At 41.7% G+C, this 12,944-nt stretch overlaps 1 protein-coding gene across 3 annotated transcripts; it reads left to right on the forward strand.

Annotated features, from left to right (window-relative positions):
- Positions 1 to 3,057: 3,057 nt before the first annotated feature.
- Positions 3,058 to 11,188, forward strand: myoz2b (myozenin 2b). 3 transcript variants are annotated; one of them, XM_076992287.1, is made up of 6 exons: positions 3,058 to 3,217; positions 4,663 to 4,786; positions 6,107 to 6,273; positions 7,715 to 7,823; positions 8,755 to 8,938; positions 10,036 to 11,188. In XM_076992287.1, exons 2-6 carry the CDS (start codon positions 4,702 to 4,704, stop codon positions 10,259 to 10,261), a joined length of 771 nt encoding a protein of 256 aa, XP_076848402.1. In that variant the 5' UTR covers positions 3,058 to 3,217; positions 4,663 to 4,701; the 3' UTR covers positions 10,262 to 11,188. The 3 variants fall into 3 exon arrangements, with proteins under 3 accessions (XP_076848402.1, XP_076848403.1, XP_076848404.1); XM_076992288.1 differs by lacking the exon at positions 4,663 to 4,786 and having other exon boundaries at positions 3,064 to 3,217; XM_076992289.1 differs by lacking the exons at positions 3,058 to 3,217; positions 4,663 to 4,786 and adding an exon at positions 3,224 to 3,360.
- Positions 11,189 to 12,944: the final 1,756 nt, after the last annotated feature.

Genomic DNA, 12,944 nt, shown 5'->3' on the forward strand with positions numbered 1-12,944 from the left:
CTTTAAATGTTTTTGGGGCATAGCTGTTATTGTACTTATGACCTACTAAACCAACTTGGTGAAATTATTTGTAAATAAATGCTCCTCTTATTATTTATAATTTGTAGTTAATATGTTCTATCATTATTATTTTTTATTGATAAATTCTTAATATTTATTTATTTGTTGTTTGCAATGTATGACATAAGTAACTATCTACTACAATCTACAGTCTACAATCACTGTGTCTGTAGAGTTAACTGCTCCAGACATGCTGTGCCCCAGTATTTTAATTACCAAGAAACACCAGATGAGGGCAGCAAAGATAATATACACACAAATCTCATAAAAGCCCTTAAGCATATCCTGGGAAATACTGATATTCCAAGCATCACCTGCATGGTTTAGTTCCAGACAGTCAGCAGTTCTGATGTGTTTCTGCTTGTGTGTGCTCCATTTCCCCCTTGTAAAGGTATACAGCAGGAGCCGCTCCATGTCTCTGCCGAGGGGACACTCCTCTGTGTCCACTCTGTCTCCTGTGTCTAGTCCAAGTTTCCATTCCACAACCAGAACACCAGTCAGGCAGATGTCTTGGGTGGAGCACCCTCAAGAAACCCTCTCTCCATGGGAAACAACTGCCCAGAGCCCCCTAGACCTGGAGGATGAGGTTTTCAGAACGTCACACAGGAAGTCACTTCCAGAGTCATCACTGGAATGGATGCAACGGAAGTCCGGTAACACTGCCGGGCATCCCCGAGCCATGGCACCTGTGATGGGGGTCCCATCTCTTGCCAAGATCTCCTCCCCCACCTCAGGGAAAACGATCCTGTATGGGCCGCCTTTCAGACGGGCCCAGCCTCTTCCAGGTCACAAGTACGCTGGAACAAGTTCTTTGCCTAGAAATTTTTCTCCTCACTCCAACTATGCTCAAATGTGTAGAGTCAGTTGGAAATAGTAGTAAACTGAATGACCACCTGTTATGATTCACCTCATAACTCACATGATTGTTAGAAATATGAATTGTAGTTGTTCAGTTTAATGCTGATTGAAACACCTGCTTTAGCCATGTTATATTTTGAAGAAGGCTGTAGCTAGAATGTAGGGTGTTGTGAATGTAGACATTTGCCCTGATAGTGTGTAGCACTTTAACCCAACAGTTTTGTGTTGAAACACATGGCAAGTGTAGCAAAATTCATGTGAAAGGATTTATGGGTGTTTGCATGTTTTTAAAGAATGCATTTTCTTGTTCTTAAGGTAGGTTTAAGGTGGTTTGAGTGACATTGGTGGGTAACCAGTAGCAACTGTTTTTGCATGTAATAACAACCTGAAGTCTATAAATAGTGGAACTATTTTTTTACAATACATATTTAATAAGTTTGAAATGAGTTTCAGTGCATGTGCTTGATCTTGCATTGATATCTCGTGATAAGGGTGTGCTTTTATTTTGTAGTTTTTGCTCAGATTGGAAGTTCTATTGTAATAGGAGGAGTAATAGGAATGACCACTTCAGCAACAGTTGGTTGCACAGTTGCTGATTGTTGTAGAACACGTTTTAGTTGTTTTTTTTTTTGTCTGTTTATCCCCAGTAAAGCATACTGTTATTAAAATAATAAATGTTACCATTCCAACATTAGCCTGATTTTTTTACTGACAGAAAGTATTTTGCTACATCAGCTTGTAAGATGATTTTTACTGGAATATATGATCCCCCACAACCTTCCAGTGTTTCTGATAGGATCAATGAACACTGGGGTGGCTGTCAAACATGTAAAAGCACGAGTAGTGAATTAAATCTGTAGGAAGAAGCTTCCTCTTGGGAGAGCGGACTGTAGATGTTTGAGGTATTCACACTGGCTACATTATAGTCCTAATAGTGAACTATGCTCACTGCACTTCTGTCCACTAGCAATTATATTTCATCTCTCCGTAACACTGAGCATCTTGACCCAATCTGATTTTTTTTCTAGGTTAAGCAGAGTTATGATTCTGATGAGGGAATGTTCGGTCTTTTAGCTAGGTAATCCAATGTAATATTTGAAATCTTGCCAGCACTGCCAACACACAACCTGACACTCCACCACAGAGCTTCTTCTATTAAAAGGCACCTCAGAAGATCAAGTGTCACTGGCCGGGCAATGTAACAATGTAGTTACATAATAAGATTCATCTGGTAGTGTAGCTAGCATCATCACCCTTGCTCAGTGTAAAGTGCAGCAGCCTAGCGTGAAATGGATATGGGAATGGTATTAAATACTTTCAGTTCTCTGAGAGAGTGGGAAACTTTTTTACTAACCTGGCCAAATAAGTGTGGGGGACAGAGCTAGCCATGATTTGCGTGGCTGAGCTGCCCTTGGGACCAGCAAATGCCTCGGCCCCTTAAATAGTAAACCACAGCAGCACGTCCAGAACCATCTGCAGAGGAGGTAGCCAAAAACGTCGCAATAAGAGGTGCTTCAGAGGTTCATGAACAAACTGAAGAAAGATGGTTCTGATTCCATGAATGTCAGTATCACTGATTCTTTAGTGGATAAGTGCTAATGACGGAGGAGGCAGGAAGTTCAAGGAGAGGTAAAAAAAAAGGGGAGATGTTCCAAAACAAGCCACTGCTCCTCGGATTTGAGGTTCACTGCAAGAGCAGTTATGTAATATGGCCTGTGCCTTTGATTGTCCTCAGCACCTGCAGGCAAAAGAAAGAAGGAAATATACTCTAGAGATACTCTAGAAGGGGCTAGAGAGACAGACACTCTAAATATTTACTCTGTTGCCTGACACCTCTAAGGCTAGTCACTTGGAACTTAAATCCTGACCACCCAAATCACTTGGACCTTAAATTACATACAGTAGAATTATAGACCTTTCTTTACATGTGTCAATTCTTCTCAGTCTCAGGTTCTTCTCTCTGTTCTGCACTTAATTTGGTGATCCACTCAACTCTGAACTTACATACACACTTACAGACCCTACCCACACCTTTCTAACATGTGTCTCCCTTCCCCCATCTCTTGTCCTCGCCCTCTCATGGCATTGTGAGGGGGCCGGAGTTTTGAACACAGGCTAAATTTATCCCATTGATGTAAGCTGGCATTCCAGTCCTGGACACATACGCCCCCACCTCACACTGGGTCGGGTGGAGACAGGGGGAGAAAGGAGACTCGGTGTGGATCAAACTACCCAGGGTGACCTCTTGCATTCCCTCAGAACCCGCAGGTACAGCCCAAGACTTGTACAGCTCATCCAGGTAAGAAGCCTGCCTTCCATCAAGGCTTTCGGGGGCTTGACAAAATGGGACTGGGATATCGGTGATGGCACCAGATGACAACTTTGCGAGGGACCTGCCTGACTGACGCTGGTTTCGCCTCGAGCTCTTTGTCCTGATAAAAGGTCGATGAAGTGCTTGCTCACGGCTTTAATATGCATGAGGAAAGTGACGACTTACACTGCATCTTACTCAACTCATTCAGGTGAATTTCTAACACACTCCTGCTTCTCACAAAACCATATAACTACTGTGAAGGCCTAATTTACATCTTACTGCATAGTCTTTTATTATTTTACAACTCACATATTACAAGACTGTTATCACTGACCCATGGATTTCATTGTGTTTAACATGAAGAGAGCTACATCAGGGTGCATATGCAGTACAGACTTCAATTTACCGACCCAGGGTCGGCTTCTCTCAGTGCAAATAATACTTTGTGTCCAGCTATGAAGGGATCATAGGTCTGCACTTGTACTCTGAGTTTAATGCATATATGAGCTTAGCACACTCCCTCATTAAAAGACTAAAGTCCACAAATGCTAAAATAATGGATTAAATATGTAGGATTACTCTGCTATGCTAGCACACCTGTGATACAAAATGACAACATAATATCCCATTTTAGTTATAATCATATCTGACGACAATCAGTATGGACATGAGACCAAGCTGGCTCTTTCACAAGGTCAGGCTGGCTTAAGAGCTGTGCGGATGGTCTGTGGAGTGGCGAACGCTTGTCTTGGCAAGAACAAGGTTAGAGTTCTCAGTGACACATTCTACACTGAAGCCAGACCACCCAATCACCAGCCTATTCACCGGCGACAAATCATTCAGAACCCTCCAGGAACATGTGACTTATTTCCACGCGCAATTCCCATACACTCTGCGCTTATTTTAAGTCGGCTGCTACCTTTGCCCTTTTGAACATGAGCTAGTCAAAGACATGGAAATCAAGGAGTTATGGGTGGGTGGATTTATAGAGGGATGAAGGAATGGCTGAATGATGCTGTATGATGAGTACACAGCAAATATTCCGATGCATAAGCCATATTCCTATGTGTTAAGTCTACAAGCTTTTTTCCCCATGTGTACTGAAAAGGGCAAAAAATGGGTCAAATTGGTTAAAAAAGGGGCAAGAGTTGTGTGATTTTCTGGTATACAACCTTTTAACCTCTAACACATCACATCGTTTGAGTCATCGCATCAATTGAGGTAATTCTTTACAAAGTAATACATTACCCCCTCCACAAGGCCTTTTATCAATGGATAAAACCAGCCAGTAAGGTGCTATACAAGGGTTATCCTCTGCGATTACACTGTTAATCACACTATAACTACCACATACATGTAGAATATTAGTGTACTTGGTTTTTACTATGTGCCATATTGGTGTCTTTTGTACCTTCATGGATTCCTTACAGCACGCGTCTACACGCCGCAAGCCATTAAGACCAGGTGCCATGTCACGATTCAGTACCCTTTCAGCCCGAGAGAGGAAGATGCAGGCGGCTGCCATTTGTCGTGAAGTTCATGGCAGTTCTAATGGTACCGATTCAACCTTGGGCGTTCCAACTGATTCCCTAATCCCTAACTACTGCATTAAAACCCTGCAGAAGCCAGGTCTCAGGATAGGCATTAAGACCCTGCAGAAGCCAGGTCAAACAGGCCCAACATGTGCTACGCCACCTATCTTCTCTCTGAGAACACCAGAGGCGAGGTCCAGAGCGCTTGTCCATCATCCAAAAATCACGATGGCCATGAGCTGCCTGACCGGCGTGAGCTGCGAATACCTTTTGGCGCAGGCGTATGGGAAAGGTTTATTTTTGAGATGAGAGGTGATGTGTTTTTCTGGGGGTTGTGGAGGGTATAGGACAGTGGACAACTGTGAGGTTTCCAGATCATGGACAGCTGCACCGCTTCCATCTCTGCCACAAAGTTTATACGGCTGCTAATGTCCTGGAGGACTTTCCCAGAGCTGAACCATAAAAAGCACAAAACTATGCCTCACAGTGGGGACGTTGGGCCTGGACACCCCCAGTCCGGCAGGGTTTGGGGTTTGCCATGCTCCAACCATCCAGTTCAGCCCAAGTTAAATTTGGGCAAACACCCAACTAATTTGTCCTATGACCCCTCCAGGAATGCAGTGTGACACAGGGTCTCTACAAAGGTGGCTAGTGCCTGCAGAACCGAAACAGCCAGTGGGTGACTAGCTTGAAGCAGACTGCCATCTCACCCTTATTAATGTTAATACAAGTTACCTGTAAAATACCTGTTTATAAATGCTAAGATTTGTGGTACCATATCATGGTGTAAACTGTAATTGCAAAAAATGGCAGTGTCATTTACGTTTCTGTCCAATAATCACATACCAAACTTTTCTTTTCTTTCTGAGAAGCAGATATATGATAGTTAATTGTGTAGAATGGCTTTGCATATTCTGCAGTTGTATTTGTTAGTTAATGTTAGTGACATTAATGCAAACTAATGCCTTGATTGTTCTGCACTAATTTGTTAAACTTACACACCTGTGCATTCCTAGGCTTTAAATAGAAATACCTCTGAATAAATGCTACACAGTGTGCTTTGATGATGCAATGATGTTCCATCTTGACATTTTATGACATCTTTGCCAAGATTGGGCCAAGATTATGATTTTCAAGGTAACCAAATTACTATTCACCTGTTCCCATCACAAATCAACTCCAGTCATTTCAGTTTACACAGCTTACTATCTACAGTAGCTACAGCTACAGTCACATTCACTGATGAGGGCGGTGTAGTGCATCGTGTAGCATCTATGAAGGCATTTCAATCAAAGATTGTACTGGATTTGTACAGAATAACTACGTGATTCCCGTTGTTTAGGTGATACGATGGACCTTGGCAAAAAGCTCTCCACTCCTAAAGATATCATGTTGGAAGAGCTCTCGCTCCTTTCCAACCGAGGCTCCCGTCTTTTCAAAATGCGCCAGCGCCGGTCAGAGAAGTACACTTTCGAAAGCATTCAGAATGAAGCCAATGCCATTTTGAATGTAAGTGAAAATGTGCCTGATTGTTTCTTGTGCTGAGTGGCGTGCTATGAGTTACTCTTGGCCATTGGTGTATCTGGAGGTTTTCGTTCCAACCATGGAGAAGCACACCTGATGCTCCCTGTTGAATCAGAGCTCAGACAACTGATTTGTTTGATCCTGCTGAATATTACTGTATTAGTTACTGTATTAGTTGTCTTCCTGCTTGGTTGGACTGTAACTCCAAACCAGTCCTTTTGGGATGCCAATCTGTTTAGAGGACCACTCATCATTATTAAAAGGTAATGAATTATCTTAAGGCAGCCAATGACAAGTTTAAGTCAAAGTCAGTGGAAGTGTTAAGGAGTCGACTACATAAAGCTTACACTGATCCATAAAGACCATTAACAGAGCACTGACAAATGATGTTTGCTTGCAGTTCTTACAGCTAGCATGTAACTGCTAGTTGAGGTTCTTAATGCTAGCCTGGATTCGTTAGTGCTAAAGGATATGTTGCTGTTGCCTTTGACTTCTGAACTACATGGAGATGGTCACCAAGGCAATGCGTGTCGTGGCAACATGCAGATGGGACAGGAGGCACACGTGGGAGCGCCTTCCAAGCATTTCCCCACTGGAGTCTGTGATACCGCCGAGCGCTCACCGCTTCGTTTATCAATGCCGGCGACCGTACTTACCATGTGTGTCAGATTCTTTGTGCAATCACACAGGGTTTAAGTAGCCGTGTTGTATGTCGCCCCAAACCGCTTTGGTTACAAATATATTTGAATGACATTGTGACACTAACACTGGTTTAAAGAAGACATTGGCATCTGACAGTAATTGTCTTTCCTTTTTAGCAATGTTATTTTTCACTTTTACAATAAGACTACAGAACTTATTGTGTCATTACATCACCAACTTTAACTGCTAATCTAATGGCTCTGTAAGAATACTGCCATCGAAACAGAAAATGGTTCACTTTGATAAGTCATCATTTGTTATATTAATCTCATTTGCATTGACAGCTATTTAGTCATGCTGAAATTACTCCCAGTTTCACCAAGGCGTCCCCATTGGGGGGCTGGTTGTTTAGATGGGCATCCGGCCCATGGCAGATAATCTGTCCTTTGCCCTTTAAGCTACATAAATGCTTGAGACGCTTGACTGCTCACAAGTAATCAGACTCTTGTAGGTCTACACAGGCCTTTTATTAGAGCATCAGTGTTTTATTCTGAAAGCTTTCCTCAGTTTGGATCTACAATAATAAATAAAAGCCACCTGAGATTAATTTATGCCATAATGGTAAACATGTAAATATTATTCAGTTATCGTTCAGTTATTGAGCGGGAAATGAGTTTTGAATGATGGAATCGAAGAAGCAAATCACAACATGTATTAAATGATTAAAATTACAGGTTGACAACACCATCAGATTTTTCTGTTATTGGTTGCTTTTTTCCCCAAGAATGAAGATCAAGCTAATGTTGAAAACATGGAGAATAAAGACACATCTAAAACACCCCCCAACACCCCTAATCTCAGAAATGCATCGAATCCTGAGGGGATTGCACCAGGTATGTAGCAAACTCTCTTTCCTTTTAAAGTAGAACATATTTTGATGTATAACACAAGGTTAATATTTAGGAATCATTCACTTGATGCAATTGTAGTAACTGCAGCATGGAGTACCTTTAAATCGAGTTTTGAGACCTTGCTTTTACAGAGTGCATCTAAAACTAACATTTTTCCTACAGACTGTTCAAAAACACACACACACACACACACACACACACACACACACACACACACACACACACACACATATTCTGCTCATCAATTACATGATGAGGGTAGCATTTAGTGCAACACAGATCAGATAAGTCTTCCGTCTCCTTCCACACCAGTTTGTAAGCTTTGTTGATCCGTACAGGAGATGGTGGAAGCTTCCAGAACCTTCCTTTATCTTTTGTGGGCGAGAGGTTGCCGGGTAAGAACTAGAGATGAGAATGTGGAGGAGTTACGAGCAGCTTCTCCTCCCCTTGAACATACCTTCCAGCCCATTGTGTTGCATGAGCTGAAATGATGAAATAATTATACTGGACAGTGCAATCCAGGACTATAAAAGACCTATTTTTGCATATGTTTCTGCCACAACTGTGTGTAAATGGAGTCTCAAAGTCAACAAAGTTAACAGCAGTATTTTTTATTAGCTAATAAATTATATATATATATATATATATATATATATATATATATATATATATATATATATATATAAAGAATAATATAATATCAGATGCCTCTCACGTCCTGCATTTATCCGATATGGCTAGGGGGTTGGATACATTGGTATATTTATTCATCCCACTAGCAATTTTAATAACCAATGTCTTTTTACCACACTCTCCATGTTTGCTATTTCACATATTTACATAAAATTGGTCTTGTTTCCCTTCTGAGATTTTTTTTTCCAATAGCTCCTTCCCTGTTTCTCACATACTGCAGGTTACGGGGGGCCCCTGAAGGATGTGCCCCCTGAGAAGTTCAATGCCACAGCCCTGCCCAAGTCCTACCACTCCCCCTGGGAAGAGGCCATCATCAATGACCCGGCACTGGCTGATACGCTCCAGGTCAGGATGCCCGCACCCGAGCCCAAAGCAGAGATGCCTGACTACAGAAGCTTTAATAGGTACGGCTACCATACTGCGCTCCATAATGTCAAATGAAGCCTTATTAAAGCATATCAATTTGATTAATCTTATTTTCATATAGACTATGCTATGCAGCTAAATCCTATAGTTACCTTGATTTCACAGATTTCAAAATGTGTTGCTGGTAAATAGTGTTGAACTAGTTTGTGGAGGACATGGTGGAAATTATGTGACATTCCTGCACAGCAGCACCCTCCTGTGGACGACAACTGTAAGGTCAAGTCCACTGATACAGTTCGACCTTTATTTATCAAAACATAAACACTATGAAAAGGGTATCAAGTTACAGCTGTGCCGGCTGATTTTAATACGTACACATTCAATATCTGAATTTGGATTTTCGCATCGCATAGAATTTTCCCCCAATCCTCACAACAGGAAAAAAAAAAACACTGAACATATTAAATAAGGAGTACTCTTCTTTTAATGCAAACGAAATTTGTCCTCCGCTTTTAACCCATCTGTGCAGTCAGAACACACACACACACACACACTAGTGATTACTAGGGGCCTGTGGATCACACGTGCCCAGAGCGGTGGGCAGCCCTAGCCCGGCGCCCGGGGAGCAGTTGGGGTTAGGTGCCTTGCTCAAGGGCACCTCAGTCATGGCCTTAGGTCTGGGAATCGAACCCATGACCCTCCGGTCACAAGACCAGTTCCCTAACCGCCAGGCCATGACTGCCCCTAAGGTTCTCCTAAGGGTAAAGATCGACACTAATTCAAAACAGCCTGCACCATTCTACACATGACTTTAGCCAAAAAGCTTTCATCTCAGATGAACAAACCATGGCAAAAAATGAAGAGAGTGATGTGCTATTAAATATAATAAACCGTGGTAATTCTCCACATGCAAGTTAGTGAGGCAGGCAAGACCCCTGTCCAAATTCATTAAAGACAGAAGGAGAACACAACGCTAGCCTTTCTGCCTGAGACTACAAAGAAGGCTGAGCTGAAAAGGGGCCATACTGGCCACCTCTTCCCACGCTGGTGACCTCCACCCTCCTCCCCAAACAGGTAGTGCAAGCACGGGTGGAGGTGATGTGCGTGACTAAACGCATCTAATGCTTCTCTCCAGGGTGGCTACACCATACGGAGGCTTTGACAAGGCCCCGCGAGGGATCACCTTCAAAATCCCGGAGATCGACCTGAACCCACCGCGGTACCCCGAGCTCCAGGACGCCGCCGCCAAGAGACCAACGTTCAACAGGACGGCCCAGGGCTGGATCTCTGACGGCCTGCCTGTTATCTTGCCCACGGTCACCCTGGAGCCCATGGAGATCCCAGAGTCTGACGACCTGTAATTGTGATGACTTTCAGTATCACCACAGCCAGAGGGTCATAGCTGGGAATTCCAGTGCCCCTCCCCAACTGCTGTTCAGACTGTTTTGCATTTTCTAGTATTAAGATTAGCGTCAGGAAACCAGTCATGGAACAATGACTGCTATCAACATAGAACCTTCTAGAATGGGTTTAAGGGCTAATGATTGGTCCAGCACAAAGCTGTGGCTTCTATACTGTCAATAATCATATTAATCCAGTAATATTAGTACCGTCACAGTGCTGAGAACAGCAGATAAAAATCAATAACATTGTTTTATGCATCAAAATGAAAAGGTTGTCAATTGCAAAATAATAATCCAGCACACCTTGTAATAAAGTATCAAAAAGGCCTGATCCATCTAAAAGATTCACTTTAACTTCATACATATGCTAATTACTAATGTGAATTTACAATGCATTATTGATATATACATATCAGAAGTCACTACTAACAACGTAGACTTCATTATTGGAATGTTTTGGAGGCTTCAGTTTATGATTGCATTAGAGACCAAGGTCTTTTTTTTCCCCAAAGTAATTGGTTTAGATAGATTGCTGTAGGTAGAAGCTTTTTTGTTTTTAAGAGACCTTTACATTGCTGCAATTTTGCGCTCTGTACATCTCTTACCTTAACCAATGGGACTTTACCATTTGCAAAATTAATTTAAATCAGTATAACAAAGAGAGGGGGAAGAGGGCTGTAAATAGGACATGGTGATTTTTGAAGCTGGTTTTTACTGTAACATAAGTTCATAGCTGCAAATTGTTTGGTGAAACGTGATGCGATTCCAGGTGGTGTTGCTATTGTTCAGATTTAGTATTTTGAGGAACCTGTGCTTCTTTTGAAGTCCAAACTATTTTACCCTGTGCTGTAAACTCTGGAATAAAATTAATATTTATTTCAAGAAATAAAAAGCTGAATTTGGGTTATCACTGCACGGACGTGAAACACAAAACCTTCTCAGCACATAAAAATATCAGCACATAAAAAAATATTCAGCACAATAAAAGTTAGCTCTCCATGCTAACGCATGGTAACGAACAGAACGTAGGCCTACTTCACTTTGAAACACTGTATGGACGTATGGTCCAATAATAAAAATGGATACGCACACTTGATCATATTTCATACATGATGACGGTGGGGTTTTCCCCCTATTTTCCCGCCATCTTTCTGGCTGTTTTAATCTTCGGCACTGACCACGATCCTACGACACCTACGATCTGTATACCGCTTGTCAATGTCTGAGGAACCTGCTCTAGTTACACTGTCGGCACACGCGAAACAGCTGCACCCGTGGCCGCTAACCCCGGTTATATTTAAAAGGTACATAAGTAGCTTCGCATCTGGCACTTACTGTGCTAGGGTTACAATAAACAGACACTCACGAGCTTTCCGACTATGAGCAAGTGCTTTCTGATTGCTTCCCTTTTGCTCAGGCCAAACACCAACCACACATTAATGTTGGATGTGGAATTGCTATTAAAATTCTGAAAATTTCATGTATGGATCCAAAATTCATCCAAGATTCAATTCAAAACTTCAGCTTTTAGTCCTTCAACCTGAGATCATTTTGACCTATACATGAAATATTAAGCTAATAAAGTTATATAACTAGTGGGCTCCTTTTAAACACTGAATTTCATTTACATTTACACTGATGACATTTAAACAGCTGCGTATCCACTGCGATTCTATGAAAGTTCTTTTTACTAGCTAAGGATTTTCTGTGTGGACTTTTAGAGGACAAGGTATGGCTGACAGTCAATAAGCACCCAGGCACTGGCATTAATCCCAAGGTTGACAGGTCCAGACTTAATGAAGTTCTTTTGGTATCTTGGAGTGAAGAGAGTCTGCGTTAGCCCAGTTACTCACACAACAATGACTAGCAAATGCCAATTATAGCCCGTAAAAATATGGATCGGACCCGCTGGAGATTAGCTGAGGTGGGACCCTGGCTGAAACGATACTGCACAACCCTTCAATATTCAATCCAGGCTGACCTTCGACCCCTCACATGCCCACATAGGCCTACATTTTGATTACAAATTTACCTCATTTGACCAGAGACTGCACAGAGGAAAGTATTTCTAAAGACGTCTGTAGGAGGGGATTAGTAGTCACATTTAGATTTAATAGATTCTTTTCCTGGATGTATGATGCCCGTGTCAGTGTAATTACTCTCTTCTTCTTCTAATCTTCCAACATTGACAAATTATATGTGCTGATGAAAAATTAACCAGAAAAGATGATTTTGGGAAGACAGGTGAAAAATGTGTTGCCTGTGAAACCTAGTGAGGTCATAACACTATTCCATGGTACTCTTAATAAACACTGCTTGAATTCTAGATAACCAAGTTTTAACGATTTCATAAATAAAAAATTCATCATAATGTGCACTCAAATGTGTAGTCTGTTAAACTATAACAATTACATTTCAACTGGCAAGTCAGATGTATTTTTGGTTTGCGGGAATTGGGTCCGTTCATGTCCATTCCAGTTAACATATACTGTTTTGAAATCTCAGTTGAGTGTTCTAAATTAGTTTATTATCTAACTGTTTCAAAAATGATGCATTGCAAGCCTAATTTGTTTTGAGCCATGTCATGTTTATGTAACCAAGACACTTTACTACATTAATTTTACTACATCTCGGTATATAA

This window comes from Brachyhypopomus gauderio, unplaced genomic scaffold (genome assembly GCF_052324685.1).
Source record: "Brachyhypopomus gauderio isolate BG-103 unplaced genomic scaffold, BGAUD_0.2 sc92, whole genome shotgun sequence".
In the NCBI taxonomy this organism is placed as follows: domain Eukaryota; kingdom Metazoa; phylum Chordata; class Actinopteri; order Gymnotiformes; family Hypopomidae; genus Brachyhypopomus; species Brachyhypopomus gauderio.

Bases quoted from the DNA above. Each gene is read 5' to 3' on its own strand.
- myoz2b (XM_076992287.1), top strand. From the start codon at position 4,702: ATGTCACGATTCAGTACCCTTTCAGCCCGAGAGAGGAAGATGCAGGCG. The intron at 7,824-8,754 runs GTATGTAGCAAA...CACATACTGCAG, and splicing joins TCCTGAGGGGATTGCACCAG to GTTACGGGGGGCCCCTGAAG. The intron at 8,939-10,035 runs GTACGGCTACCA...GCTTCTCTCCAG, and splicing joins GACTACAGAAGCTTTAATAG to GGTGGCTACACCATACGGAG.